Source organism: Pristiophorus japonicus, chromosome 4, assembly GCF_044704955.1.
Source record: "Pristiophorus japonicus isolate sPriJap1 chromosome 4, sPriJap1.hap1, whole genome shotgun sequence".
Lineage (NCBI taxonomy): Eukaryota > Metazoa > Chordata > Chondrichthyes > Pristiophoridae > Pristiophorus > Pristiophorus japonicus.
Genome location: NC_091980.1, coordinates 311,321,168 through 311,347,409, shown reverse-complemented (window position 1 = coordinate 311,347,409; position 26,242 = coordinate 311,321,168). Strand labels below are relative to the sequence as shown.

General features: G+C 48.0%; 1 protein-coding gene across 2 annotated transcripts in view; it reads right to left on the bottom strand.

Moving 5' to 3' along the window:
* The window catches only part of nudt14 (nudix (nucleoside diphosphate linked moiety X)-type motif 14), a 249,592-nt gene that overhangs the window by 166,264 nt on the left and 57,086 nt on the right, over positions 1-26,242 (bottom strand). For both annotated transcript variants that reach the window (XM_070879687.1, XM_070879686.1), the window contains exon 2: positions 24,451-24,494. In XM_070879687.1, the coding sequence (XP_070735788.1) occupies positions 24,451-24,494 (44 nt within the window). The remainder of the gene's footprint in view (positions 1-24,450; positions 24,495-26,242) is intronic.

Sequence of the window (26,242 nt, the reverse complement as noted above, 5' to 3'; positions counted from 1 at the left end):
TCCTAACTATTGCCTTAATCTCCTCCTTAACCAGCAATGCTACCCCACCTCCTTTTCCTTTTATTCTATCCTTCCTGAATGTTGAATACCCCTGGATGTTGAGTTCCCAGCCCTGCTCATCCTGGAGCCACGTCTCCGTAATCCCAATCACATCATATTTGTTAACATCTATTTGCACAGTTAATTCATCCACCTTATTGCGGATACTCCTTGCATTAAGACACAAAGCCTTTAGGCTTGTTTTTTTAACACCCTCTGTCCTTTTAGAATTTTGCTGTACAATGGCCCTTTTTGTTCTTTGCCTGAAGTGAGTTCTTTGGTGGCTGAACAGTCCAATACGAGAGCCACAGACTCTGTCACAGGTGGGACAGACAGTGGTTGAGGGAAGGGGTGGGTGGGACTGGTTTGCCGCACGCTCCTTCCGCTGCCTGCGCTTGGTTTCTGCATGCTCTCGGCGATGAGACTCGAGGTGCTCAGCGCCCTCCCAGGTGCACTTCTTCCACTTAGGGTGGTCTTTGGCCAGGGACCCCCAGGAGTCAGTGGGGATGTTGCACTTTATCAGGGAGGCTTTGAGGGTGTCCTTGTAACGTTTCCTCTGCCCACCTTTGGCTCGTTCGCCGTGTAGGAGTTCTGAGTAGAGCGCTTGCTTTGGGAGTCTCATGTCTGGCATGTGAACTATGTGGCCTGCCCAGTGGAGTTGATCGAGTGTGGTCAGTGCTTCGATGCTGGGGATGTTAGCCTGAATAAGGACGCTGATGTTGGTGCGTCTGTCCTCCCAGGGGATTTGTAGGATCTCGCGGAGACAGCGTTGGTGATATTTCTCCAGCAACTTGAGGCGTCTACTGTACATGGTCCAAGTTCTCTGAGCCATACAAGAGGACGGGTATTACTACAGCCCTGTAGACCATGAGCTTGGTGGCAGTTTTGAGGGCCTGGTCTTCAAAGACTTTTTTGCTCAGGTGGCCGAAGGCTGCACTGGAGGTGGTGTTGGATCTCGTCGTCGATGCCTGCTCTTGTTGATAGGAGGCTCCCGAGATAGGGGAAGTGGTCCACGGTGTCCAGGGCTGTGCCGTGGATCCTGATGACTGGGGGACAGTGCTGTGCGGTGAGGACAGGCTGGTGGAGGACCTTTGTCTTATGGATGTTTGGCGTAAGGCCCGTGCTTTCGTACGCCTCAGTAAATACGTCGACTATGTCCTGGAGTGCAGCCTCTGAATGTGCGCAGACGCAGGCATCGTCCCCATACTGTAGCTCGACGACAGAGGTTGGGGTGGTCTTGGACCTGGCCTGGAGATGGCGCAGGTTGAACAGGTTCCCACTGGTTCTGTAGTTTAGTTCCACTTCAGTGGGGAGCTTGTTGACTGTGGTGGTGCATGGTGGCGAGAAAGATTGAGAAGAGGGTTGGGGCGATGACGCAGCCCTGTTTGACCCCGGTCCGGACGTGGATTGAGTCTGTGGAAAATCCATTGGTAAGGATCACGGCCTGCTTGTCATCGTGGAGCAGGCGGAGGATGGGGACGAACTTTTGGGGGCATCCGAAACAGAGGAGGACGCTCCATGGACCCTCGCGGTTGACAGTGTCAAAGGCCTTTGTAAGGTTGAAGAAGGCCATGTATAAGGGCTGGTGCTGTTCCCGGCATTTTTCCTACAGCTGTCGAGCTGCAAAAATCGTGTCCGTTGTGCCCCGTAGGAAACAAAATCCGCACTGTGACTCCGGGAGGAGCTCCTCGGCCACGGGAAGAAGAGGGTTGAGGAGGACTCCAGCGACGACTTTCCCAGTGGCTGATGGCAGGGAGATTCCCCTGTAGTTGCCACATTTGGACTTGTCCCCCTTTTTTAAAGATGGTCACGATCACTACATCTCTGAGATCTCCCAGCATGCTCTCCCCTCTCCAGATGAGAGAGATGAGGTCATGTATCCGTGCCAGCAGTGCTTGTCCGCCACACTTCAATGCCTCAGCAGGGATTCTGTCCGCACCCGTAGCCTTGTTGTTTTCAAGCTGTCTTATGGCTTTTTCTACCTCGTGCAGCGTTCGGGTCTCACTGAGGTGGTGGCGGGTCACATGCTGCGGGATGGAGTCGAGACTGAAGAAAGGTATCACTGGATTGGTCAGGTGGGCAGAAATGTGGCAAATGAAATTCAACCCAGAGAAGTGCGAGGTTACGCATTTGGGGAGGTCTAATAAGGCAAAGGCATACACAACATATGTTAGGATACTGAGAAGTGTAGAATAACAGAGGGACCTTGGAGTGCTTGTCCACAGATCCCCGTACGTAGCAAGCTAGGTTGATAAGGTGGTTAAGAAGGCATACGGAATACTTGCCTTTATTAGCCGAGGCATAGAATACAAGAGCGGGGAGGTTATGCTTGAATTGTATAAAACACTGGTTAGGCCGCAGCTAGAGTACTGCGGCAGTTCTGGTCACGCATTACAGGAAGGATGTGATTGCACTGGAGATGTTACAGAGGAGATTTATAAGGATGTTGCCTGGACTGGAGGAATTTAGCTATGGGGAAAGATTGGATAGGCTGGGGTTGTTTTCTTTGATCAGAGGAGGCTGAGGGGAGATTTAATTGAGGTGTAAAAAATTATGAAGGGCCTAGATAGAGTGGATAGGAAGGAACTATTTCCCTTGGCAGAGAGGTCAATAGCCAGGGGACACAGATTTAAAGTAACTAGTAGAAGGATTAGAGGGGAGTTAAGGAGAACTTTTTCACCCAGAGGATGGTGGGGGTCTGGAACTCACTGCCTCAAAGGGTGGTAGAGGCAGAAACCAGTCTCAAAGTACTTGGATATGCACTTGAAGTGCCGTAAGCTACAAGGCCAGGAACTGAAAAAGTGGGATTAGGCTGGATAGCTATTTTTTGGCCAGCACAAGCACAATGGGCCAAAGGGCTTCCTTCTGTGTCGTAAATTTCTGTGATTCTACATCAGTGTTACAATGAGGGGTGTGGGGTATATCAGTGTGTTATAGTGAGGGGTGTGGGGTATTTCAGTGTGTTACAGTGAGGGGTGTGGGGTATATCAGTGTGACAGTGAGGGGTGTGGGATATATCAGTGTTACAGTGAGGGGTGTGGGATATATCAGTGTTACAGTGAGGGATGTGGGGTATATCAGTGTTACAGTGAGGGGTGTGGGGTATATCAGTGTTACAGTGAGGGGTGTGGGGTGTATCAGTGTTACAGTGAGGGGTGTGGGATATATCAGTGTTACAGTGAGGGGTGTGGGGTGTAGCAGTGTTACAGTGAGGGGTGTGGGGTATATCAGTGTTACAGTGAGGGGTGTGGGGTGTATCAGTGTTACAATGAGGGATGTGGGATAGATCAGTGTTACAGTGAGGGATGTGGGGTATATCAGTGTTACAGTGAGGGGTGTGGGGTATACCAGTGTTACAGTGAGGGGTGTGGGGTATATCAGTGTTACAGTGAGGGGTGTGGGGTATTTCAGAGTGTGACAGTGAGGAATGTGGGGTATATTAGTGTTACAGTGAGGGGTGTGGGATATATCAGTGTTACAGTGAGGGGGTGTATCAGTGTTACAGTGAGGGATGTGGGGTATATCAGAGTGTTACAGTGAGGGGTGTGGGGTATATCAGAGTGTTTACGTGATAGTGTGGGGTACATCAGAGAGTGTTATAGTGAAATGTTTGGGTGTTACATAAGAACATAAGAAATAGGAGCAGGAGTAGACCATTTGGCCCCTCGAGCCTGCTCCACCATTCAATAAGATCATGGCTGATCTGATCATGGACTCAGCTCCACTTCCCTGCCCGCTCCCCATAACCCTCGACTCCCTTATCTTTCAAAAATCTGTCTATCGCCACCTTAAATATATTTACTGACCAAGTTTCCACTGATCTCTGTGGTAGAGAATTCCAAGGATTCACGACCCTCTGAAGGAAGAAATTCCTCCTCATCTCAGTTCTAGATGGGCAACCCCTTATTCTGAAACTATGTCCCCTAGTTCTAGATTCCCCCACGAGGGGAAACATCCTCTCTGCATCCACCCTGTCGAGACCCCTCAGAATCTTATACATTTCAATAAGATCATCTCACATGCTTCTGAGCTCCAGTGAGCATAGGCCCAACCTGCTCATCCTTTCTTCATAAGACAACCCCTTCATTCAGGAATCAACCTCGTGAACCTTCTCTGAACTGCCTCCAACGCATGTATATCCCTCTTTAAATACGGAGACCAAAACTACGCAGTACTCCAGGTGTGGCCTCACCAATACCCTGTACAGTTGCAGCAGGACTTCTCTGCTTTTATACTCTCTCCCCCTTGCAATAAAGGCCAACATTCCATTTGCCTTCCTGATCACTTGCTGCACCGACACACTAACTTTTTGTGCTTCATGCACAAGGACCCCCAGGTCCCTCTGTACCTCAGCACTTTGTAATCTCTCACCATTTAAATAATAATTTGCTTTTTTATTTTTCCAACCAAAGTGGATAACCTCACATATTCCCACATTATACTCCATCTGCCAAATGTTTGCCCAATCACTTAGCCTGTCTATATCCCTTTGCGTCCTCCTCACAACTTGCTTTCCCACCTATCTTTGTATTATCAGCAATTTTGGCTACGATACACTTGGTCCCTTCATCGAAGTCATTAATATAGATTGTAAATAGTTGAATCCCCAGCACTGATCCCTGTGGCACCCATTTATCCCGACTCTCTGTTTTTTGTTAGTTAGCCAATCCTCTATCCATGCTAATATATTACCCCCAACCCCGAGAGCTCTTATCTTGTGCAGTAACCTTGTATGTGGCACCTTATCGAATGCCTTCTGGAAATCTAAATACACAACATTTTCTGGTATCCCCTTTATCCACCCTGTTTGTTACATCTTCAAAGAACGCCAGCAAATTTTTCAAACATGATTTCCCTTTCATAAAACCATGGTGACTCTGCTTGGCTGTGTAATGTTTTTCTAAATGTACTGCTACTGCTTCCTTAATAATGGACTCCAGCATTTTCCCAATGGCAGATGTTAGGCTAACCGGTCTATAGTTTCCTGCTTTCTGTTCCCATCTTTCTTAAATATTGGCGTTATATTTGCGGTTTTTCAATCCGCTGGGACCTCTCCAGAATCCAGGGAATTTTGGTAAATTACAACCAATGCATCCACTATCTCTGCAGCTACTTCTTTTAAGACCCTAGGATGCAGGTCATCAGGTCCAGGGAACTTGTCCACCTTTAGTCCCATTGGTTTTGGGTAGCACTTTTTCTCTCATGATAGTGATTGTTTTAAGTTCCCTGCTCCCAATAGCCCCTTGATTAACAATTATTGGGATGCTTTTAGTGTCTTCTACCGTGAAGACCGTTACAAAATATTTGTTCAAAGTCTCTGCTGTTTCCATGTTTCCCATTATGAATTCCCCTTATCAGAGAGTGTTACTGTGAGGGGTGTGGGGTATACCAGTGTGTTACAGTGAGGGGCAGTATACAACTAAAGTCAGTGGACAGCTTCAAGTACCTTGGCAGCACCATATCAAGTGATGGGTCCTTGGACAAGGAGATTGATGCAAGGATCTGTAAAGCCAGCCAGGCACTTGGTCGCTTGTGCACTAAGGTGTTGAGTCACCACCACATCCGACTGTCAACTAAACTGTCGGTGTATAGAGCAGTCGTTCTCTCATCTCTCCTTTATGGATGTGAGACCTGGACACCTGACAGGCATCACATCAAAAAGTTGGAAGCTTTCCCTATGCGCAGTCTCAGATCTATACTCCACATACGCTGGCAAGACCGGGTGTCAAACTTTGAGGTTCTGGAGAGAGCACAAACAACTAGCATCGAGGTGATGATCATGCGAGCCCAGTTCCGGTGGGCTGGACATGTCATCCGCATGGATGAGTCAAGGATCCCTCGTCAGCTTCTTCACGGCGAGCTCTGTGAAGGTCAAAGACACCAGGGGCGCCCCCGCAAGCGCTACAAAGATTGCATCAAGGCTAACCCCCAGTACTGTGGCATCCGACCAAAGGACCTCGAGAATACAGCAGCTAATAAAATCCAGTGGCGAACCCTCACGAGGACTGCCTGCCAGACCTTCGAAGAAAACTGATGTCAACGCCTGCGGGACACTAGAGATAGACAACATCAGGTGGCAGTACTGTCAGCATCAGGCACATCGAACTTCCCTTGTCCGACGTGCAAGAGACTATGTGCATCCAGAATTGGCCTATACAGCCACTTGAAGACACGTGCCATTGATGATTAGCACATCAACGTCTTTGTTGGATACGACAGACTACCAATACAGTGAGGGGTGTGGGGTATACCAGTGTGTTACAGTGAGGGGTGTGGGGTATATCAGAGTTTGTTACAGTGAGGGGTGTGGGGTATATCAGTGTTACAGTGAGGGGTGTGGGGTGTATCAGAGAGTGTTACTGTGAGGGGTGTGAGGTATATCAATGTGTTACAGTGAGGGGTGTGGGGTATATCAGTGTGTTACAGTGAGGGGTGTGGGGTATATCAGAGTGTTACAGCGAGGGATGTGGGATATATCATTGTGTCGATGTGGGATATATCAGACAGTGAGGATCATGAGGTATATCAGAATGTTACAGTGAGGGGTGTGGGATGTATCAGTGAGTCTTACAGTAAGGGGTGTGGGATATATCAGTGTGTTACATTGGGGGTGTGGGGTATATCATAGAAACATAGGTGCAGGAGTAGGCCATTCGGCCCTTCGAGCCTGTACCACCATTCAATAAGATCATGGCTGATCATTCACCTCAGTACCCCTTTCCTGCTTTCTCTCCTTACCCCTTGATTCCCTTAGCCGTAAGGGCCATATCTAACTCGCTCTTGAATATATCCAATGAACTGGCATCAACAACTCTCTGCAGCAGGGAATTCCACAGGTTAACAACTCTCTGAGTGAAGAAGTTTTTCCTCATCTCAGTCCTAAATTGCCTACCCCTTATCCTAAGACTGTGTCCCCTGGTTCTGGACTTCCCCAACATCGGGAACATTCTTCCCGCATCTAACCTGTCCAGTCCCGTCAGAATCTTATATGTTTCTGAGATCCCCTCTCATCCTTCTAAACTCCAGTGAATACAGGCCCAGTTGATCCAATCTCTCCTCATATGTCAGCCCAACCATCCCGGAAATCAGTCTGGTGAACTTTCGCTGCACTCTCTCAATAGTAAGAACGTCCTTCCTCAGATTAGGAGACCAAAACTGAACACAATATTCCAGGTGAGGCCTCACCAGGTCCCTGAACAACTGCAGTAAGACCTCCCTGCTCCAATACTCAAATCCCCTAGCTATGAAGGCCAACATACTATTTGCCTTCTTCACCGCCTGCTGTACCTGTATGCCAACTTTCAATGACTGATGAACCATGACACCCAGGTCTCATTGCACCTCCCCTTTTGCTAATCTGCCGCCATTCAGATAATATTCTGTCTGCGCGTTTTTGCCCCCAAAGTGGATAACCTCACATTTATCCACATTATACTGCATCTGCCATGCATTTGCCCACTCACCTAACCTGTCCAAGTCAGCCTGCAGCCTTAGCGTCCCCCTCACAGCTCACACCGCCACCCAGTTTAGTGTCATCTGCAAACTTGGAGATATTACACTCAATTCCTTCATCGAAATCACTAATGTATATTGTGAAGAGCTGAGGTCCCAGCAATGAGCCCTGCGGCACTCCACTAGTCACTGCCTGCCATTCTGAAAAGGACCCGTTTATCCCGACTCTCTGTTTCCTGTCTGCCAACCAGTTCTCAATCCACGTCAGTACATTACCCCCAATACATGTGCTTTAATTTTGCGCACCAATCTCTTGTGTGGGATCTTGTCAAAAGTCTTTTGAAAGACCAAATACACCACATCCACTGGTTCTCCCTTGTCCACTCTACTAGTTACATCCTCAAAAAATTCCAGAAGATTTGTCAAGCGTGATTTCCCCTTCACAAATCCATGCTGACTTGGACCGATCCTGTCACTGCTTTCCAAATGCGATGCCATTTCATCCTTAATAATTGATTCCAACATTTTCCCCACCACTGATGTCAGGCTAACCGGTCTATAATTACCCGCTTTCTCTCTACCTTCCCTTTTTAAAAAGTAGTGTTACATTAGCTACCCCGATGCAAGGGTTAAGGATGCGAGCGTTCGTCGGAGAGGCGGGAGTGCGAACGTGTTACAGTGAGGGGTGTGGGGTATAGCAGAGTGTTACAGTGAGGGGTTTGGGGTATATCACTGATATAGTGAGGAGTCTGGGGTATATCAGTGTATTACAGTGAGGGGCGTGGGGTATAGCAGAGTGTTACAGTGAGGGGTTTGGGGTATAACACTGATATAGTGAGGAGTTTGGGGTATATCAGTGTATTACAGTGAGGGGCGTGGGGTATGTCAGAGTGTTACAGTGTGAGGGGTGTGGGGTATATCAGTGTGTTATAGTGTGGGGTATATCAGAGTGTTACAGTGTGGGGTATATCTGTATTACAGTGAGGGGTGTGGGGTATATCAGTGTGTTACAGTGTGGGATATATCAGAGTGTTACAGTGTGGGGTATATCTGTATTACAGTGAGGGGTGTGGGGTATATCAGAGGGTGTGTTAATCAGGCCATAAACCAGGAAAGGATTATTATTATTTTTAAATCAGATGTGCAGATTAATACTAATGCTGTAAGGTTACTGGTTGACAATTGTCCCACTACAGCAGCTATTTTGCAACTAGTTGAAGTCGGACCAAAATATTATTTTTCAATCGTACGGACCTGTTGCTGCTGCTCGGGAAAGCACAAAGTGGTTTTGGAAGCTGAGAGCCAGCAATGAAACCTGACACTGCCCTCCACATGATGCAGGCCAGGGGCTGAGTTTGAAGAAGACATTTTGCTTGACTTCATAAAAGTAAATTAACCGCTCAATAATTCCACAGCAGTCGTTGGGTTAGGGAGCGAGATTACAAAAATATCAACCAGTGTTCCCGGTCATTGACGCAAGCCCCGCTCAACGTGCACACACACAGGCATTTGGGAATGGTTTCACTCGCATCATTCATTCATTGCACACAGAATGGTCGGATGCACAAAGTATGAGGGAAAGAGACAGAGCCTCAGAGACTGGGATGAGAGAGAGAGATAGACACACAGAGGGAAGAGAAAGAGTGAGTGTGAGACAGAGGAAGGGGCGAGAGACAGACAGACGGAAAGGGGGAGAAAGACAAAGGATAGAGAGGATAGTGAGAGAGGAAGGAGAGAGAGAGAGAGACAGACAGACAGAAGGGGAGAGAGAGACAAAGACAGAGGTGGAAGGGAGAGAGAGGAGAGAGACAAAGACAGACAGACGGACAGAAAGGGAGAGAAAGACAAAGGATTGAGAGGATAGTGAGAGAGGAAGGAGAGAGAGACAGACGGACAGAAAGGGAGAGAAAGACAAAGGATGGAGAGCATAGAGAGAGAGGAAGGAGAGGGGCAAACAGACGGACAGAAGGGGAGACTGAGACAAAGACAGAGGTGGAGGGGAGAGAAAGTGGAGAGACAGACAGATGGAAGGTAGAGTGAGAGAGACAGAGGAGCAAGAGAGAGGGAGAGACAGAGAGAGGAAAGAGACCGAGAGAAGGTAGAGTGATTTATAAAGATTTACAACAGATTATTTGCTTTCGCATGTGGCTCTATTTATAAAGGCAAGTACCCTGTATGCTTTTTTAACAGCTTTATCAACTCGTCCTTCCATCTTCAAAGCTTTGTGTATATAAACCCCCAGTCTCTCTCTTCCTGTATCCAGATCTTACCTCGGTTACATAGAACGTACAAAGCAGAAACAGGCCAGTTGGGCCAACGTGTCTACGCCGGTGCTTATCCTCCTCGAGCCTCCTCCCACCACTTTTCATTTCACCCCATCAATATTCCTTCCCCCCTCATTTGTTTATCCAGCTTTCCCTTAAGTGTATATCTGCTATTCCCCTCAACTGCTCCTTGTGGCAGCGAGTTCCACATTCTCACCACTCTCTGGGTAAACACAACATAAGAAATAGGAGCAGGAGTAGGCCACCTGACCCCTCGAGCCTGCTCCGACATTCAATAAGATCATGGCTGATCTGATCTTGGCCTCAGCTCCACTTCCCTGCCCGCTCCCCTTAACCCTCGACTCCCTTATCGTTCAGAAATCTGTCTATCTCCACCTTAAATATAATCAATGATCCAGCCTCCACAGCTCTCTGGGGTATCGAATTCCAAAGATTCACAACCTTCTTTAAATGGGCGACTCCTTATTCTGAAACTATAGAAACATAGAAAATAGGTGCAGGAGTAGGCCATTCGGCCCTTCGAGCCTGCACCACCATTCAATAAGATCATGGCTGATCATTCACCTCAGTACCCATTTCCTGCTTTCTCTCCATACCCCTTGATCCCTTTAGCCGTAAGGGCCATATCTCACTCCCTCTTGAATATATTCAATGAACTGGCATCAACAACTCTCTGCGGCAGGGAATTCCACAGGTTAACAACTCTCTGAGTGAAGAAGTTTCTCCTCATCTCAGTCCTAAATGGCTTACCCCTTATCCTTAGACTGTGTCCCCTGGTTCTGGACTTCCCCAACATCGGGAACATTCTTCCCGCATCTAACCTGTCCCGTCCCGTCAGAATTTATATGTTTCTGAGATCCCCTCTCATCCTTCTAAACTCCAGTGAATACAGGCCCAGTCGATCCAGTCTTTCCTCATACGTCAGTCCCGCCATCCCAATAATCAGTCTGGTGAGCCTTCGCTACACTCCCTCAATAGCAAGAAAGTCCTTCCTCAGGAGACCAAAACTGAACACAATATTCCAGGTGAGGCCTCACCAAGGCCCTGTACAACTGCAGCAAAATCTCCCTACTCCTATACTCAAATCCCCTAACTATGAAGGCCAACATACCATTTGCCTTCTTCACCAGCTGCTGTACCATTTCAATGACTGATGTACCATGACACCCAGGTCTCGTTGCACCTCCCCTTTTCCTAATCTGTCGCTATTCAGATAATATTCTGCCTTCGTGTTTTTGCCACCAAAGTGGATAACCTCACATTTATCCACATTATACCGCATCTGCCATGCATTTGCCCACTCACCTAACCTGTCCAAGTCACCCTGCAGCCTCTTAGCATCCTCCTCACAGCTCACATGCCCCCTATGAGGGGAAACATCCTCTCTGCATCTACCCTGTCAAGCCCCCTCATAAGATCACATCTAATCTGCTAAACTCTAATGAGTATAGGCCCAACCTGCTCAACTTTTCTTCATATGATGACCCCTTCATCTCAGGAATCAAGCTCGTGAACCTTCTCTGAACTACCTCCAATATCTCTCCTTAAATCAGGAGACCAAAACTGTACGCAGTATCACTAACGCCCTGTACAGTTGTAGCAGGACTTCTCTGCTTTTATACTCCATCCCCCTTGCAATAAAGGCCAACATTCCATTTGCCTTCCTAATTACTTGCTGTACCGACATGCTAACTTTTTGTGTTTCATGCACAAGGATCCCCAGATTTTTCTGCACCGCAGCATTTTATAACCTCTCCCCACTTAAATAATATATTTTTTTTTCATACCAAAATGGATAATCTCACATTTTCCCTAATTATACTCCATCTGCCAAATTTTTGCCCACTCACTTAGCCTGTCTATATCCCTTTGCAGATTCTTTGCGTCCTCCTCACAACTTGCTTTCCACCCATCTTTGTATCATCAGCTAATTTGGCTACCTTACACTTGGTCCCTAGTTGGCAACCCACTAGTTACAGTTTACTAACCTGAAAATGACCCATCTATCCTGACTCTCTGTTTTCTGTTAATTAGCCAATCCTCTATCCATGCCAATATGTTAGCTACAATCTACTGGTTCCTCTTTATCCACCCTGCTCGGAACACCCTCAAAGAACTCCAGCAAATTTATCAATCATGATTTCCCTTTCATAAAACCATGCTGACTCTGCTTGACTGCATTATGATTTTCCAAATGTCCAGCTACTGCTTCCTTAATAATGGACTCCAGCATTTTCCCAATGGCAGATGTTAGGCTAACCGGTCTATAGTTTCCTGCTTTCTGTCTCTCTCCTTTCTTAAATACTGGCGTTATATTTGTGGTTTTCCAATCCGCTGGGACCTCTCCAGAATCCAGAGAATGTTGATAGATTATAACCAATGCATCCACTATCTCTGCAGCCACTTATTTTAAGACCCTAGGATGCAGGTCATCAGGTCCAGGGGACTTGTCCACCTTTAGTCCCATTAGTTTGCTGAATACTTTTTCTCTAGTAATAGTGATTGTTTTAAGTTCCCCTTCCCCAATAGCCCGCTGATTATCAATTATTGGGATGCTTTTAGTGTCTTCTGTTGTAAACGGCTGTCTCGTTCTTTTCGCTTCGTTGCTTTTAACGTCAAATTACCCACACACACTCAGTTGTAGTAAAGGCTGAATCTTTATTTAGACATTCACAAGCCAACAACTCTGCTTGCAAAGGCAGCTCTTCCAGAAATTACACAACTTTTGAGATTCCAGTGTCTCTACAGTCCATAAGAATCTGTGTGACAAAAGCCAGTTCCATCTTTAATAACTACATAAGAACTCAAGAAACAGGAGCAGGAGTAGGCCATTTGACCCCTCGAGCCTGCTCCGCCATTTAATACGATCATGGCTGATCTGATCATGGACTCAGCTCCACTTCCCTGCCTGCTCCCCATAACCCCATATCGTTTAAGAAACTGTCTATTTCTGTCTTAACTTTATTCAATGTCCCAGCTTCCACAGCTCTCTGAGGCAGCGAATTCCACAGATTTACAATCCTCAGAGAAGAAATTTTTCATCTCTGTTTTAAATGGGCGGCCCTTATTCTAAGATCATGCCCTCTAGTTCTAGTCTCCCCCATCATTGGAAACATCCTCTCTGCATCCACCTTGTCAAGCCCCCTCATAATCTTATACGTTTCGATAAGATCACCTCTCATTCTTCTGAATTCCAATCTGAGTAGAGGACCAACCTACTCAACCTTTCCTCATAAGTCAACCCCCTCATCCCCAGAATAAACATAGTGAACCTTCTCTGAACTGCCTCCAAAGCAAGTATATCCTTTCGTAAATATGGAAACCAAAATTGCACGCAGTATTCCAGGTGTGGCCTCACCAATACCTTATATAGCTGTAGCAAGACTTCCCTGCTTTTATATTCCATCCCCTTTGCAATAAAGGCCAATATACCATTGGCCTACTGATCATTGCTGTACCTGCATACTATCCTTTTGTGTTTCATGCACAAGTACCCCCAGGTCCCGCTGTACTGCGGCACTTTGCAATTTTTTTCCATTTAAATAATAACTTGCTCTTTGATTTTTTCTGCCAAAGTGCGTGACCTCACACTTTCCAACATTATACTCCATCTGCCAAATTTTTGCCCACTCACTTAGCCTGTCGATGCCCTTTTGCAGATTTTTTGTGTCCTCCTCACACATTGCTTTTTCTCCCATCTTTATATCGTCAGCAAACTTGGCTACGTTACACTCAGTCCCTTCTTCCAAGTCGTTTATATAGATTAATAGTTGGGGTCCCAGCACCTATCCCTGCGGCACCCCACTAGTTACTGGTTACCAACCAGAGAATGAACCATTTATCCAGACTCTCTGTTCTCTGTTAGTTTGTCAATCCTCTATCCATGTGAATATATTACGCCCTAACCCAGTGAACTTTTATCTTGTGCAGTAACCTTTTATGTGGCATCTTGTCAAATGCCTTCTGGAAATCCAAATACACCACATCCACTGGTTCCCCCTTATCCACCCTGTTTGTTACATCTACAAAGAACTCCAGCAAATTTGTCAAACATGACTTCCCCTTCATAAATCCATGCTGACTCTGCCTGACCGAATTATGCTTTTCCAAATGTCCTGCTATTGCTTCTTTAATAATGGACTCCAGCATTTTCCCAACCACAGATGTTAGGCTAACTGGTCTGTAGTTTCCTGCTTTTTGTCTGCCTCCTTTTTTAAATAGGGCAGTTACATTTGCAGTTTTCCAATCTGCTGGGACCTCCCCAGAATCCAGGGAATTTTGGTAAATTACAACCAATCTAAAATGCCTTTGAACTCTTCTTTGCATTTAGACAATCATGACTAATGACTAACTGCTTTATGAATCGTTTAATATACAGACTATTATTCCCACCGTAACAAGGTACTCAAATATTTAACATCCAGACATGACCAGTCACTCGTCTCACTGGCTGGAAGGCACCACATTGTCTAACAGTCTCTTTTCGATCCAAACTTCAATCTTCCTGTTTTCTTAATCCAAACTTCAGACCGCATGCTGAAGCAAAGAGTTCAGAATGTGGGACTTCTTCTACCATAAAGACCCATACAAAATATTTGTTCAAAGTCTCTGCCATTTCCCTATTTCTCATTATTAATTTCCCCAATCTCATCCTCTAAGAGATCTGTTAAGCTCATAATAAAGTAAAGTAATGAGTACTGTAAGACATGAGTGAGTGTGACCTTAGCTCCTTTATTCAAACTCTCGAGTGTTGGTACAGCGTGAGAGGCCTGCTTGTATACAGTGCTCCCAAAGAGGCTGGGATCCCGTGGGACGCCAACAGGTATGCCTTCTGGTGGCGGGATGATACAGGTTACCTAGGGTTGCACACATAACAGGACCAATGTTTACTTTAGCTATTCTCTTCCTTTTTATATACCTGTAGAAGCTCTTACTGTCTGTTATTATATTTCTTTCTAGTTTACTCTCGTAAGCTATCTTCTCTCTCGGTATCATTTCTTTAGTCGTCCTTTGCTGGTTTCTAAAAATTTCCCAATCCTCTGGCCTCCCACTATTCTTCGCAACATTGTATGCCTTTGTTTTCAATTTTGTACCATCCTTTACTTCCTTAGTTAGCCACAGATAGCTCATCCTTCTCTTAAGGTCTTTCTTTCTCACTGGGATATAACTGTGCTGAGAGTCATGAAATATCTCCCTAAATGTTTGGCACTGCTTTTCTACCGTCTTACCCTTTAAGCCAAATCTGCCTTCATACCTTGGTAGTTGCCTTTATTTAAGTAAAGAAGTTTCTCCTGAATTCCCAATTGAATTTATTAATGACTATTTTAAATGTATGGCCCCTGGTTCTGGTTTCCCCCATGACTGGAACATCTTCACTACATCTACCCTATCAAACCCTTTCAGAATTTTAAATACCTGAGAGGGATCAAACCAGGATCTCGGAGTGAGCTGCAAGGATCAGTTACACTCTGCCTGACCAATTATAGAGTTATCATAGAAACTTACAGAGGGGGGCCATTGGGCCCGTCGGGCCTGTACCGGCTCTGTGAAAGGGCAGTCGTGCTCAGTCCTACATCCCCACTTTGTGTCCATGACCCTGTCAGTTCCTCATCCTCCAGTCCCTGTCCAACTGCAAATTATTGATGGACTCAGCTCCCACCAGGCGGAGCGTTCCCAAACCCCACAACTCTGTGTGAAAACATCTCTCCTCAGCTCCCCTCTCGATCTTTTCCCAATGATTTTAAATCTATGACCTCTGGTTATTGACCTACTCACCAGAGGGAATAGTTTTATCGACTCTATCAATCAAAACTTCTCATCAACTTGAAAACCTCTATTCAGTCACCTTCTCTGTTCCAAGGAGAACAGTCCTAACTTTTCCAACCTTTCCTCATAACAGAAGTCCCTCATCCCAGGTGACACCTGGTAAACCTCCGCTCTACCCAAGGCCTTTACATCTTTCCTGGAGTGTGGTGCGCAGAATTGCCTGCAATACTCCAGCTAAGGCCTAACCAGTGACTTATAAAGTTCTACCATGATCTCTTTGCTTTTATATTCTATTCCTCTATTGATAAAACCAAGTAACCCATATGCTTTTTAAACTACTTTATCAGCCTGCCTTGCTACCTTTTAAGGGCTTGTGTATATGGACACCAAGGTCTCTCTGCTCATCTACACTTTTCAAAATCATGCCATTTATAGTATGCTATCTTTCCAGGTTAGTCCTCCCAAAGTGCATCACTTCACACTTCTCTGCATTGAACTCCATCTGCCATGCCCATTTCATCATCCTGTCCATGTCAGTCTGAAGCCTATAACTATCTACTACTTTGCTCGGTTTCAAGAGGGTCTCACCATGGAGTATCCCTATAATCTGATTCCCAATGTACAATGTTTCACTGTATAGTAGAATCAATGGTTACAGCACGGAAGGCCATTCGGCCCGTCGAGCCCGTGCCGGCTCTCTAAGAGTACCTCAGCCAGTCCCACTCCCCCGCCCTTTCCCCGTAGCCGTGCAATTTTTTTTCTTTCAGGTACTTATCCAATTCCCTTTTGAAAGCCACCACCCTCTCAGGCAGCGCATTCCAGATCCTAACCACTCGCTGCGTAATCGTGTCGCCTTTGGTTCTTCTGCCAATCGCCTTAAATCTGTGTCCTCTGGTTCTCCACCCTTCCACCAATGGGAACAGTTTCTCTCTCTCGCTACTCTGTCTAGACCCCTCATGATGTTGACCACCTCGAACAAATCTCTTCTCAACCTTCTCTGCTCTAAGCAGAACAACCTCAGCTTCTCCAGTCTATCCACGTCACTGAAGTCCCTCATCCCTGGAACCATTCTCGTAAATCTTTCCTGCACCCTCTCTAAGGCCTTCACATCCTTCCTAAAGTGTGGTGCCCAGAATTGGACACAATACTCCAGTTGAGGCCGAACCAGTGTTTTATACAGGTTCATCATAATATCCGAGCTTTTGTACTCTCTGCCTCTATTTATGAAGCCCAGGATCCCGTAAGCTTTTTGTAAACTGCTTTCTCAACCTGCCCTGCCACCTTCAACGATTTGTCCACAAATACCCCCAGGTCTCTCTGCTCTTGCACCCCCTTTAGATTAGTACCCTTTAGTTTATATTGCCTCTCCTCACTTTACACTTTTCTGCGTTAAATTTTATCTGCCCCGTGCCCGCCCATCCCACCAGCCTGTCTGTCTTCCTGAAGTCTATCACTACCCTCCTCACTGTTCACTATACTTACAAGTTTTGTGTCGTCAGCAAATTTTGAACTTGTGCCTTGTACAACCAAGTCCAAGTCATTAATATATATCAAGAAAAGCAGTGGTCCCAGTCCCGACCCCTGGGGAACACCACTGTATACCTTCCTCCAGTCCGAGAAACAATCTTTCACCACTACTCTCTGTTCCCTGTCACTGAGCCAATTCCGTATCCATGCTGCCACTGTCCCTTTTATTCCACGGGCTTCAACTTTGCCGGCAAGCCTGTTATGTGGCACTTTATCAAACGCCTTTTGGAAATCCATGTACACCACGTCAACCGCATTACCCTCATCAACCCTCTCTGTTACCTCATCAAAAAAACTCAATCAAGTTGGTTAAACACGATTTTCCTTGAACAAATCCGTGCTGGCTTTCCTTAATTAATCCACACTCTCCAAGTGACTGTTAATTTTGTCCCTGATTACTGTTTCTAAAAGCTTCCCCACGACCAAGGTTAAACTAACCGGCCTGTAGTTACTGGGTTTATCTTTACACACTTTATTGAACAAGGGTGTAACATTTGCAATTCTCCAGTCCTCTGACACCACCCTATATCTAAGGAGGATTGGAAGATTATGGCCAGTACCTCTGCGATTTCTTGCTTCACTTCCCTCAGCGTCCTGGGATGCATCCCATCTGGTCCTGGTGACTTATCTACTTTAAGTACAGCCAGCCTTTCTAGTACCTCCTCTTCATCAATTCTTAGTCCATCCAGTATCTCCTCTACCTCCTCCTTCACTTTGTCTATGGCAGCATCTTCTTCCTTGGTGAAGACAGATGCAAAGTGCTCATTTAGTACCTCAGCCATGCCCTCTGCCTCCATGTGTAGGTCTTCATTTTGAACATAAGAAATAGGAGCAGGAGTAGGTCATACGGCCCCTCGAGCCTGCTCCGACATTCAATAAGATCATGGCTGATCTGATCATGGACTCCGTTCCACTTTGGTCCGTAATCAGCCCCATCCTCCTCTGCCATTGGTGGCCAGGCCCCAAGCTCTGGAACTCCCTGCCTAAAACTCTCCGCTTCTCTTTCCCACTTCAAGACGCTCCTTAAAACATACCTCTTTGACCAAGCTTTCGGTCACCTGTGCTAATTTCTACTTATGTGGCTCGGTGTCAAATTTTTATCTCATAATACTCCTTGTGACGTTTCACAACGTTAAAGGCGCTATATAAATACAAGTTGCTGCTGTTACTACCGGCACTGCTGCAGTGTGTGGACATCTCCCGTTCCAAACCCCAGCAGATTTCCTCCTTCGCAGATTAACTCTTTGAACTAAACACCTGAACAATGATGCTGGAGCCAAGTTCAGGAGCACTGGGATCTATCATCGATCACCACCAGACCTTGTCCTTTAAACGCTACATCAGTAATTTACCAAACACCTACCGTATCTCAAAGGTGTGTTTGGTCTTTCCTTCAACTTGATAGGGGCTCGAAACTGATCTGTGGAATTTTCAACATTCACGCTTTGGGAGGCCAATATTCTGGGCTTCATTGCTCCTCCAGTCTCTCCCAGCCCCCACCCCCCTCACTCTCGTCTTCTCTTTGATATAATGTTTGGTGGGGGTTTCCAACCTGTGCTTGTTCCTGCTACTTAATGCCTGAGAGAGGAGACATGCTCAAACAAAAGAAACAGTTGGCAATGTTTAGATTTTAAAATCCTGACTCGCTGCTAGGAATTCAGATAGAACAGTCAGTATTACAATTTCACTCGAGCTCATCCTGATTAAAGCTGCCGCAATAGAGTGACCAAGAAACGGGACACCTCCCCACACTGTGATACCCGTCAACCCGGTCAAGGGGACACCTCCCCACACTGTGATACCTGTCAACCCGGTCAAGGGGACACCTCCCCACACTGTGATACCTGTCAACCCGGTCAAGGGGACACCTCCCCACACTGTGATACCTGTCAACCCGGTCAAGGGGACACCTCCCCACACTGAGATACCCACCAACCCGGTCAAGGGGACACCTCCCCACACTGAGATACCCACCAACCCGGTCAAGGGGACACCTCCCCACACTGTGATACCTGTCAACCCAGTCAAGGGGACACCTCCCCACACTGTGATACCTGTCAACCCGGTCAAGGGGACACCTCCCCACACTGTGATACCTGTCAACCCGGTCAAGGGGACACCTCCCCACACTGTGATACCTGTCAACCCAGTCAAGGGGACACCTCCCCACACTATGATACCCGTCAACCCAGTCAAGGGGACACCTCCACACACTGTGATACCTGTCAACCCAGTCAAGGGGACACCTCCCCACACTGTGATACCCGTCAACCCAGTCAAGGGGACACCTCCACACACTGATACCCACCAACCCAGTCAAGGGGACACCTCCCCACACTGTGATACCCACCAACCCGGTCAAGGGGACACCTCCCCACACTGTGATACCCACCAACCCGGTCAAGGGGACACCTCCCCACACTGTGATACCCGTCAACCCAGTCAAGGGGACACCTCCCCACACTGTGATACCCACCAACCCGGTCAAGGGGACACCTCCCCACACTGTGATACCTGTCAACCCAGTCAAGGGGACACCTCCCCACACTGTGATACCCACCAACCCGGTCAAGGGGACACCTCCCCACACTGTGATACCCACCAACCCGGTCAAGGGGACACCTCCCCACACTGTGATACCCGTCAACCCGGTCAAGGGGACACCTCCCCACACTGTGATACCCGTCAACCCGGTCAAGGGGACACCTCCCCACACTGTGATACCCACCAACCCGGTCAAGGGGACACCTCCCCACACTGTGATACCTGTCAACCCGGTCAAGGGGACACCTCCCCACACTGTGATACCCGTCAACCCGGTCAAGGGGACACCTCCCCACACTGTGATACCTGTCAACCCAGTCAAGGGGACACCTCCCCACACTGTGATACCTGTCAACCCAGTCAAGGGGACACCTCCACACACTGTGATACCTGTCAACCCAGTCAAGGGGACACCTCCCCACACTGTGATACCCGTCAACCCGGTCAAGGGGACACCTCCCCACACTGTGATACCTGTCAACCCAGTCAAGGGGACACCTCCACACACTGTGATACCCGTCAACCCGGTCAAGGGGACACCTCCCCACACTGTGATACCTGTCAACCCGGTCAAGGGGACACCTCCCAACACTGTGATACCCACCAACCCGGTCAAGGGGACACCTCCCCACACTGTGATACCCGTCAACCCAGTCAAGGGGACACCTCCCCACACTGTGATACCTGTCAACCCAGTCAAGGGGACACCTCCACACACTGTGATACCCGTCAACCCGGTCAAGGGGACACCTCCCCACACTGTGATACCTGTCAACCCGGTCAAGGGGACACCTCCCAACACTGTGATACCCACCAACCCGGTCAAGGGGACACCTCCCCACACTGTGATACCCGTCAACCCGGTCAAGGGGACACCTCCACACACTGATACCCACCAACCCGGTCAAGGGGACACCTCCCCACACTGTGATACCCGTCAACCCGGTCAAGGGGACACCTCCACACACTGATACCCACCAACCCGGTCAAGGGGACACCTCCCCACACTGTGATACCCACCAACCCGGTCAAGGGGACACCTCCCCACACTGTGATACCCACCAACCCGGTCAAGGGGACACCTCCCCACACTGTGATACCCACCAACCCGGTCAAAGGGACACCTCCCCACACTGTGATACCCACCAACCCGGTCAAGGGGACACCTCCCCACACTGTGATACCCACCAACCCGGTCAAGGGGACACCTCCCAACACTGTGATACCCGTCAACCCGGTCAAGGGGACACCTCCCCACACTGAGATACCCACCAACCCGGTCAAGGGGACACCTCCCACACTGTGATACCCACCAACCCGGTCAAGGGGACACCTCCCCACACTGTGATACCCACCAACCCGGTCAAGGGGACACCTCCCCACACTGTGATACCCACCAACCCGGTCAAGAGGACACCTCCCCACACTGTGATACCCACCAACCCGGTCAAGAGGACACCTCCCCACACTGAGATACCCACCAACCCGGTCAAGGGGACACCTCCCCACACTGAGATACCCACCAACCCGGTCAAGGGGACACCTCCCCACACTGTGATACCCGCCAACCCGGTCAAGGGGACACCTCCCCACACTGTGATACCCACCAACCCGGTCAAGGGGACACCTCCCCACACTGAGATACCCACCAACCCGGTCAAGGGGACACCTCCCCACACTGAGATACCCACCAACCCGGTCAAGGGGACACCTCCCCACACTGTGATACCCGCCAACCTGGGCAATGGGACATTGCCAAACACTGATACCCACCAACCTGGGCAATGGGACATCTCCCCACACTGATACATAGCAATTTACAGTGCAGGAGAAGGCTATTTCGGCCCATTATGTCCGCGCCGGCCAACAAAGAGCCGCACGGCCCTCGGTCAGCAGCCCTGAAGGTTACAGATAAACCTATGAACAGTGATGGAAAGGCAAAGAGCACCCAACCCAACCAGTCCACCTCACACAATTGTGACACCCCTTATACTAAAACATTCTACACTCCACCCCAACCGGAGCCATGTGATCTCCTGGGAGAGGCAAAATCCAGATAAAAACCCAATCAATTGGGGGGGAAAAAATCTAGGAAAACTCCCCTCCGACCCATCCAGGCTATCAAAACTAGTCCAGATCATCACCCTGGCCGTATTCGATTCCCTGCAGTACTTACCATCGTATCTGCGCTAGCCAACAAGATGTTATCCAGTCTAATCCCAATTACCAGCTCTAGGTCCGTAACCCTGTAGGTTACAGAACTTTAAGTGCCCATCCAAGCACCTTTTAAAAGTGGTGAGGGTTTCTGCATCCACCACCCTTCCAGGTAGCGCGTTCCAGACACCCCACAACCCTCTGCGTGAAGAAGCCCCCACTCAAATCCCCTCTGAACCTTCCACAAACCACCTTAAAACAAGGCCCCCTTGTAATAGACCCATCCACGAATGGAAATAGGCCATTACTATCCACTATATCCAGACCCCTCAAAATGTTGTACACCTCATTGAGATCTCCTCTCAACCTCCTCTGTTCCTATGAGAACAAATCCAGCCTATCTAATCTATCCTCATAACTAAAATTCTCCATTCCAGGCAGCATCCTTGTAAATCTCCTCTGCACCCTCTCTAGTACAAGCACGTCCTTCCTATAATACGGCGACAGAACTGCACGCAGTACTCCAGCTGTGGCCTAACCAGAGTTTTATACAATTTAAGCATAACCTCCCTGCTCTTGTATTCAATGCCTTGGCCAATAAAGGCGAGCATTCCGTATGCCTTCTTAACCATCTTATCTACCTGTCCTGCTCCCTTCAGGGATCTGTGGACAAGCACTCCAAGGCCCATTTGTTCATCTACACTATTAACCTGGGCAATGGGTCACTACCGCTCATACCTAGCACAAAGGAAGATGGTTGTGGTGGTTGGAGGTCAATCATCTCAGTCCCAGGACATCGCTGCAGGAGTACCTCAGGGCAGTGTCCTCGGCCCAACCATCTTCAGCTGCTTCATCAATGACCTTCCCTCCATCATAAGGTCAGAAGTGGGGATGTTCGCTGATGATTGCACAGTGTTCAGTGCCATTCGCAACTCCTCAGATAATGGAGCAGTCCATTCCCACATGCAGCAAGACCTGGACAACATTCAGGCTTGGGCTGCTAAGTGGCAAGTAACATTCGCGCCACACAAGTGCCAGGCAATGACCATCTCCAACAAGCGAGAGTCTAACATTCTTGACATTCAGCATTACCATCGCCGAATCCCCCACCATCAACATCCTGGGGGTCACCATTGACCAGAAACTTAACTGGACCCGCCACATAAATACTGTGGCAACAAGAGCAGGTCAGAGGCTGGGTATTCTGTGGTGAGTGTCTCATCTCCTGACTCCCCAAAGCCTTCCCACCATCTACAAGGCACAAGTCAGGAGTGCGATGGAATACTCTCCACTTGCCTGGATGAGTGCAGCTCCAACAACACTCAAGAAGCTCGACACCATCCAGGACAAAGCAGCCGCTTGATTGGCATCCCATCCACCACCTTCAACATTCACTCCCTCCACCACCGGCGCACCGTGGCTGCAGTGTGTACCATCTACAAGATGCACTGCAGCAACTCGCTAAGGCTTCTTCGGCAGCACCTCCCAAACCCGCGACCGTTACCACCTAAAAGGACAAGGGCAGCAGGCGCATGGGAACACCACCACCTCCACGTTCCCCTCCCAGTCACACACCATCCCGACTTGGAAATATATCGCCGTTCCTTCATTGTTGTGGGGTCAAAATCCTAGAACCCCACTCCCTAACAGCACTGTGGGAGCACTTTCACCACATGGACTGCAGCGGTTCAAGAAGGCGGCTCACCACCACCTTCTCAAGGGAAAATAGGGATGTGCAATAAATGCTGGCCTTGCCTGCGACGCCCACATCCCAGGAATTAATTTTTTAGAAAGGATATGGGTGACACTGATACGCTAGTATTTATTGCAATCTCCAATTGCACTGAGGACATTAAGAATTTACTTTATAACTGGAGTCATGTGTAGAGCAGACCAGGTAGGGGTGGCAGCCTCTCTTCGCTGAAGGATATGAGTGAACCAGCTGGGTTCATGGTCCGCTGTTCTACGGGCAAACATTCTGCCCATGCTGAGTCCAGAATCGCAAACCAGCACGAGAAACGTGGGTAACATTTCAGAGCACAGCAGGTTCCAACAGAAACATAGAAAATAGGTGCAGGAGCAGGCCATTCGGCCCTTCGAGCCTGCACCACCATTCAATATGATCATGGCTGATCATGCCAACTTCAGTATTCCATTCCTGCTTTCTCTCCATATCCCTTGAGCCCTTTAGCCATAAGGGCCACATCTAACTCCCTTTTGAATATATCTAACGAACTGGCCACAACAACTCTCTGCGGTAGAGAATTCCACAGGTTCACAATTCTCTGAGTGAAGAAGTTTCTCCTCATCTCAGTCCTAAATGGCTTACCCCTTATCGTTAGACTGTGACCCCTGGTTCTGGACTTCCCCAAATCGGGAACATTCTTCCTGCATCTAACCTATCCAATCCTGTCAGAATTTTGTATGTTTCTATGAGATCCCCTCTCATTCTTCTAAATTCCAGTGAATATAAGCCTAGTCGATCTAGTCGAACTACCCCAGGCAGAGGCAGCATCTATGAGGAAGGAGAGGGACAGCTAGAGGCAAGAAAAGTTATGATAATTAGGCAGGAATGCACTATGTAAATATTATATCAGGGCCTGCAGCGAGGACAAGACGATCTCATGTACGGGGACAAAAACAATGCTGAGCTATCGGGGCGACATTCCTAGGAGTGACTCACCTGTCGTGGGTTTGCATGAAGTCCCAGTGCTTCCTGGTGCCATTCTGCAAAAAAGAGAAAAACACATTTGAAAAAGCAAAGTGAGGGGATCATACAGCCGTCACGTGCTGAACGATATGAAAATCTCACGCTGGGATGGATTTCCTAAAGAAGCGCTGTTACTGCCCAGGCGCTCAATCAGATATTCAGCACTGGGAGTGCTGCACTGTACCAGGGGTAGGGCACTGGGAGTGTTGCACTGTACCAGGGGTAGGGCACTGGGAGTGCTGCACTGTACCAGGGCTAGGGCACTGGGAGTACTGCACTGTACCAGGGCTAGGGCACTGGGAGTACTGCACTGTACCAGGGCTAGGGCACTGGGAGTACTGCACTGTACCAGGGCTAGGGCACTGGGAGTACTGCACTGTACCAGGGCTAGGGCACTGGGAGTACTGCACTGTATCAGGGTTAGAGCACTGGGAGTGTTGCATTGTCCCAGGGGTAGGGCACTGGGGTTGTTGCACTGTACCAGGGGTAGAGCACTGGGAGTGCTGCACTGTACCAGGGGTAGGGGTGCTGAGAGTGTTGAACTGTATCAGGGGTAGGGACACTGGCAGTACTGCACTGTACCAGGGGTAGGTCTTCATGGAAGCGACAGATGCTGACAGTAAATCAGTCTATGAGCAGAGAGCTGTGTAATCATCACAGCTGCAATGTTCTGTAGCAAGCTTATAACTTAAAACCACATTTTCCCGGCAGTGTCAGTGCGGGAGAAGGAAAGTGAGAGCGCGAAACGTGGTAAGTTTTTTTGTGTGATTTTTACCAAGAAAAGAACACAGTTGTCAAATTCTAACAGCCTTAACGATAACAGCCTGCCAGAGATGGTCCTGGAACACACTGCCTGAATGGGTGATGGAAACAAATTCAATGGTAACTTTCAAAAAGGAATTGGACAAAAACTTAAAGAGAAACAGTTTGCAAGGCGATGAGGAAAGAGCGGGGGAGTGGGCCTAATTAGACAGGTCTTTCAAAGGGAGGGAGTTCCAGGATGAGCTGAATGGCCTCCTTCTATAGAGGATTACATCGGATATACGGCACAGAAACAGGCCATTCGGCCCAACCAGTCCACGCTGGCATTTATACTTCATTCGAGCCTCCTCCTGTCTTTCCTCATCTAAATCTATCGGCATAACCCTCTATTCCCTTCTCCCCTATACGCTTGTCCAGCCTCCCCTTAAATGCATTGATACTATTCGCCTCAACCACTCCCTGTGGTAGCAAGTTCCACATTCTCACCGCTCTCTGGGTAAAGAAGTTTCTCCTGAATTCCCTATTGGATTTCTTGGTGACTATCTTATATTGATGGCCTCTAGTTATGTGCTTCCCCACAAGTGGAAACATTCCCTCTGTATCCACTCTATCAAAACCTTTCATCATTTTAAAGACCTCTATTAGATCACCCCTCAGCCTTCTTTTATCAAGAGAAAAGAGACCCAGCCTGTTCATCCTTTCCTGATATGTTTACCCTCGCATTTCTGGTATCATCCTTGTAAATCTTCTCTGCATCCTCCAACCTGTGTCGCAATGTTTAGTGATTTGTGTATTTGTACCCCGAGATCCCTTTGTTCCTCTACCCCACCCAGACTCTCACCCTCCAAGTAATAAGTGACCTCCTTATTCTTCCTACCAAAATGTAATACCTCACATTTATCTGTGTTGAATTTCATTTGCCAATTAGATGACCATTCTGCAAGTTTATTAACGTCCTCCTGTAATTTGTTGCAATCCTCCTCAGTATTGACTATTGCCCCCA